Source organism: Montipora foliosa, chromosome 5 (genome assembly GCF_036669935.1).
Source record: "Montipora foliosa isolate CH-2021 chromosome 5, ASM3666993v2, whole genome shotgun sequence".
Lineage (NCBI taxonomy): Eukaryota > Metazoa > Cnidaria > Anthozoa > Scleractinia > Acroporidae > Montipora > Montipora foliosa.
The window spans coordinates 36,666,974-36,673,115 of NC_090873.1; the positions used below are offsets into that span (position 1 = coordinate 36,666,974).

Sequence of the window (6,142 nt, forward strand, 5' to 3'; positions counted from 1 at the left end):
GAAATAATTTGCCTGTGTTTAAACTAACAAATACACCAATACATCACTACAACGTTTCATGTTTAACCGGAGACTTAGGGAAGCAGATGTTCGAAGGTGTAATAGCTGTTGAGTTTTATTCCTCAGTTATCGAGTTCTATAAGTATAAAACTTAAAAATGGTTTGCTTTAAAATCAGAAAAGAACGAATTCACAGATGCTGTTGAGAAAAGTGTATACCAGGCAAAACAAGTTGCATCTCGGTAGCCTGAAAATTAAGAAATAATTTGCCTGTGTTTAAACTAACAAATACACCAATACATCACTACAACGTTTCATGTTTAACCGAAGAATTAGGGAAGCAGATGTTCGAAGGTGTAATAGCTGTTGAGTTTTATTCCTCAGTTATCGAGTTCTATAAGTATAAAACTTAAAAATGGTTTGCTTTAAAATCAGAAAAGAACCAATTCACAGTTGCTGTTGAGAAAAGTGTATACCAGGCAAAACAAGTTGCATCTCGGTAGCCTGAAAGTTAAGAAATAATTTGCCTGTGTTTAAGCTAACAAATACACCAATACATCACTAACCTTTCATGTTAAACCGGAGAATTAGTGGAAGCAGATGTTCGAAGGTGTAATAGCTGTTGAGTTTTATTCTCCATAAGTATAAAAATTAAAAATGGTTTGCTTTAAAATCAGAAAAGAACCAGTTCACCGTTGCTGTTGAGAAAAGTGTATGCCGGGCAAAACAAGTTGCATCTCGGTAGCCTCAAAATTAACAAATACACCAATACATCACAGTAACGTTTCATGTTAAACCGGAGAATTAGGGAAGCAGATATTCGAAGGTGTAATAGCTGTTGAGTTTTATTCCTCAGTTATCGAGTTCCATAAGTATAAAAATTACAAATGGATTGCTTTAAAATCAGAAAAGAACCAATTCACCGTTGCTGTTGAGAAAAGTGTATGTCAGGCAAAACAAGTTGCATCTCGGTAGCCTGAAAGTTAAGATATAATTTGCCTGTGTTTAAATTAATTTGAAATAAAGAGAATAAAGAAATAATTTCCATTTTTTAATTCCATGATGCTGGTCGTTGTAAACCGTGTTTTAGAAATATTTCAAATTGATTTATTGTGCCTCTGGACTATTTTGACACGTCACTCAAAATTAATTAAAGTAATTTGAGATATTTGTCGTCATTGAAAACTTTATGACGGAGTCGGCCCAACAAATGTGTCGAGATTAACATCTCTCTCTTTCTGTGTCTCTCGCTCTGCCTTTTTAGTGTGAGTCTTGTTACAACTCCCACTGAGATTTAGGTAATTTTTTTACCTAAACAGCGGGGACCCACATTCCTGACCCAAGTTAAGATCCTCAGTACCACGGCTTGCATGCATTTTTTTTTAGAAACTCGCCAAAGATGGAATGTTACCCGAAAGTCCTTCTTCTCGTGTTCTTGTCTTTACTTGTTTATCTTAGCAGAGGTAAAATCCTTTTTCTTCATCATTTTCAAAGAATATAAATGAAGAAATTCGAGCTAATGTGGCAGTATTATTTTTGGTATTTTCAGAGACAAGGGGAAACAAAGCCATCAGACGCGGCGGACCCAGTGGTATTGATCATGTAAACTTCAAGGAAGAGAAATTCTCCTACTTGAACGTCACCGCTCTCAGTAAAATTGTTGTAAAACAAAGCTCTCTGTGTGCCTTCGCCTGTTTGGAAACCCTGTCATGCTTTTCATTCAACGTGGCTGCTTTCCTCGATAATGGCGAACTCCTATGTGAACTTCTCGCCTCAGAGAAGTATAACAATCGCGATAAATTCATTCCCAGCAACTCTTTTCATCACTTTAGCATTGCGGTAAGTTCAGATCTCTTACAAAAAAAAAAAAAAAATTCATGTCCAAAAGTGCCTCACACTAATGTGGCCTGTACTGGGTTCGATTCCCAGATTCGGCGTCATTTGTTGGTTCTCTTCTCTGCTCCGAAGGGTTTTTCTCCAGGTACTCCGGATCTCCTCACAAACCAATAATTGATTTGACTTGCGTGAATTTGTTGATTTTCAGTGTATAGTGTCCACAGTTAGCGCTCCAGCACAAGAAGACTAGACACTTAATAAAGTTCCTTTCTTTCTTTTTTTTTTTTCAATCCTACGGGAAGCCTGCGCTATTTGTTAAATGCAACTGAACGGTTAAATTAATGCCCAAAATAGATGTCATATATACAGTCTTTTTCCTGGCCTCGGTTGTTCAAAAGGTGGATAGCGCTATCCACCAGACAAATCATTATCCAGCGGCTAAAGTCTAGTCAAACCAATTGAGTTATCTAGTGGATAGTGATTTTTCCAGTGGATAGCACTATCCACCCTTCAAACAACTAGTGCTTGGACTCTTAGAATGAATGTTTTCTAAATTACATATTTCCAGTCGTTTGTACTATCTTGATAAACAGACTTTCTTGGTGAATCCAAGCCAAGGCTTTTCGTCGATCCACTAATTGTAGAAATAATTTTAATTAATTCGAAGTGCAGTGCTTTATTGGTTCCTCTCTATTCTGATGAAATTTCCTGAGGTGCACACGAAAAAGTAAATTTGTCGCTCCCGAGTGTTCGAGCTGTCGAAAAAGACACCATGATAACTTCTAATTAACAAGTGCAGTATTATTTCAGTAAAAACTAACGCCTCTGCTCTTTTTGAAAGAGATGGTTTATTAATTACCGATGAAGATAGTTTTCCAATATCAATGAATATTAAGGCCTACGCGAGGATCGTGTTTTTCGCCGTAGATTCTATGCAGCCGATTGACACCTGCCCTGAACCTAAACAGCTCGCAAATCACGCAAATTAATGCACAGAAAAAGCTGGCAATCTTGGTAAAGCGAAGGGTATTATGAGTAAGTGTCAGGCATTGGCGACTTTCGGCCAAACTAGTAACAAACAGAAATAAATGCTCATGTAATCTATTTTTGCAGTCACCATGCAGCAGTTGGCCTTGTGATAACAACGGAACCTGTATGACTGAGCACAAAGATGACAGCTATAATTGTGTCTGCAGGGAAGGTTTCACCGGAAAAAACTGCGAAAACTGTAAGAATCCAGTAAAAACACTTCCTTAAGGAATGTTTCGTGTTTCAGATTGAGGGGCTTGTATTCGTCCCGAAACTTTACGGGCCATTTTCGATTCGGGTGTCACAATTCCCTTTGTATCTCAAGAACGGAGAGGATTTAAGTCGTCAAACTTCATAGTAATTTTGATTCTTGTTGCTTTGAGAACATGTTAAAGGATCGGCTTTCCAAAACAAGCGGTTGGCAGTTCCACAAATGGCTTTTCGGGGCTAAAACGTTTTCGGGACTTTCGAGAAACGAGGCCCTGGTCCCAGGTTACTCAAAGCATGATTAGTGCTTACCAGCGTTAAATACCAAGGAAAGCTTTAGGTTTCGATACCTCTTAACCAACGGTTAGGGTTAGGGCTTTGAGCACTGAACCAGCCCCATGGCATTAATCGTGTTCGAGTTTGGATACAATTGCCAAACGGTTTTGCTTTAACTGCGGCCTTGGTTGACCCCTGGCATAAAACGAAATTATTTGATGATAATTTACAAAAGTCCATTGTTACCGCATACCACACAAGTGAATATTGATTTCCGCGCATTCTGATTGGCTAGCTCGGGTGTAAATATCAAGTAGAAACGCGCGATCTATCGAATTTTCGCGTGAAATTTAACGTGGAATTCACGAGTCAAGTGGTGAGTTTTCCTATACTATTCAACTCTGAGCAAACGGAGAAAAGAATGTCGTCCCGTTTCGCTTCGTTCAGTTATGATTACCCAGGACCAAATTTCATCTATAAATTCATTTGACTCATTTGATTGTAGAAGTGATCCTCGGAGTTAACTGGACAATTTAAGCAAAATTGTCTCTTTTAGTCAAAAGGTCGAGACAGCAGAAAGCAAATCGTTATCTTTAAGAAAGTTATGACATTTTTTAATTTCGAAGACATGTTTCGATGTTACAAACATCATCGTCAGTTACAAAATATTTGAAAAACCGTTAGGACTTATATAACAACTGGGCGAAACTTGCATAATTAAATATGATTAAGTGACAAGAAATACATATTTGAGTGAGTTACAGAGTGTTAGAAAGAATGTAGAGCCTGAAGCGTAAGTGTCAGGTTGACGTGATGAACTTGTTGGTTTAAATTAGGCTTTTCCCAATTTATATGCATAGCCTCCTAGTCACTTGGAAAATCCAGGTAGCTTCAACGTCCGATTCGAACCCATGACCACTGGATACTACACATTGCGTGCACTTTTCTCTATAAGCAACTTTAAATAATCTCGGGATATATTTTTTCTTTTGAACTTCTCGTCAGATGCCTGCCCAACCGGGTTTGTGAAGCATGGAAAATTGTGTTATTACATAAACAACACAGTCGCCGTAAATCAGACCGACGCTCAAAGGATTTGCCAGAATTTGGGAGCAGACCTTGCTGTGATTAAGTCACCGGATGAAAACGACTTTATTTACCAGTTGGTTGAAAAGGCCAATTCTTCACTACAGGGCCCCTGGATTGGGCTGCACAGGAAAGCTGATACGGAGTTCTATTGGCTTGATGACACCCCATCAAACAAAAGTTATGAGAAGTGGAATGATAATGAACCAAATAACGCTAAAGGAGACGAGGACTGTGTTTTGATGCTGAATAGCGAACCGGGATCATGGAATGACCAATCTTGCTCTTTTGCGGCAATGCTTCTTTGCCAGAAGTCCATTTGAGTCCTTATGATCATGGTGTATTAGGCCACGTACCAAACACAGCCATAACTCAAAAGGGAATTTGCCGAATTTTGGATCATGTAGATGTTTATGTATAGGAGTTTTCCAACTTTATGTTATCGCCGCCATGTTGGTGCACGGAACAATGGAGAAAAAAGTCTTTTGGGCATTTGACTTTATTGTCATGCAAACGAGAAAACGTGAGCTATAAATCGCTATTGTTTTGTGCACCAGCATGAATGGTCCTTTTGTCAAGTGATTGAAAACCATCTATATGCAAATGCATTCAAAATATATATTCATGGCATGTTTCCTTAGTAATGCACGATACGTATACCTTAATAAAAAAAAACCGTTCCCTCGTCATGAAGCATTTTGAATGATGCAGTCTCCCTTTTCTCTACGTCACCTTGAGAGTCACTGTCATGATCGTCATTATTAAATTCGTCAGCATATGCATAAGTGTCCTCGCCAGTATCCTCTCCGCCATTCGCCCTCTTCACTAGACCCACAACAATCGCTATGCTGAAGTTCTTGCAAATCGGTAGGGTACTTTCAAGGACGTTTCATTTCCTGTGCCTGACACATTTACCATGGCACCTTGCCCAATACCTCATCTTAGCTTCTTCTTTTCGAGTAATTGCATTGGGGATAGTCGGTTTAGGGCAGTCGATTCGTGCAAGTGAAGCCGTATTAGAGGAAGGGATGTTGTAGGTAGGGGCCAGGAACGCAAGAAGACACCATGGAATATTTTCATATCAGGAATTTTAAGCAAAACTAATTCCTGATAACCTCTTATAATACAAATCCCATTCGCACCAAGGACTCAGTTTAACTCCCATTCAATGTAACAAAATCCCAGTTCCCAAATTTCATTTTCCCACGGGAAAATCAGGCCAATCCCAGCTCTCATTTTACCCCTTGATGGCCCTCTTGAGAAACCGATATCGTACTCATCGCTTCGTGATTCTTCCGATATCGGTTTTTCGCGTGAATTTAACTTGGAATGCCTTCGTCAGGTAGTCATTTTTTCTCTAACATAGCAGAGGTGTAAAGGCTGCTTATATTTACATGACATAAAAATGTTAAAGATGTGAAAATCAAGAAATAACTAATTACATACGAGAGACATAATCTTAAATTAAAACTGCAGTGTAAGGACAATAAGAGACAGCTTATTTATATAAGGTAGGCTTCAGATCGTTAATACTGAGAGAATTTAAAAAATGAAGCCGTCAAACTTTAATTGGTGCATGCTACTCGTTTTAAGAACGCTAATCTCAAATTCATAATGAGATCAGTGCGAACCAGGCCATGTTTTTCGCGCAGGTGCTTGCCAACGGAAGAAGAAGACGTTTGTGTTTCTCGTCATACTGATGTAGGTGA

General features: G+C 38.8%; 1 protein-coding gene across 1 annotated transcript; it reads left to right on the plus strand.

The window, feature by feature from the left end:
• The first annotated feature begins 1,212 nt into the window (after positions 1-1,212).
• LOC138003162 (neurocan core protein-like) lies at positions 1,213-5,113 on the plus strand. Its single transcript, XM_068849128.1, has 4 exons — positions 1,213-1,462; positions 1,549-1,838; positions 2,949-3,063; positions 4,353-5,113. Exons 1-4 carry the CDS (start codon positions 1,399-1,401, stop codon positions 4,754-4,756), a joined length of 873 nt encoding a protein of 290 aa, XP_068705229.1. The 5' UTR covers positions 1,213-1,398; the 3' UTR covers positions 4,757-5,113.
• The last annotated feature ends 1,029 nt before the right edge of the window (positions 5,114-6,142 follow it).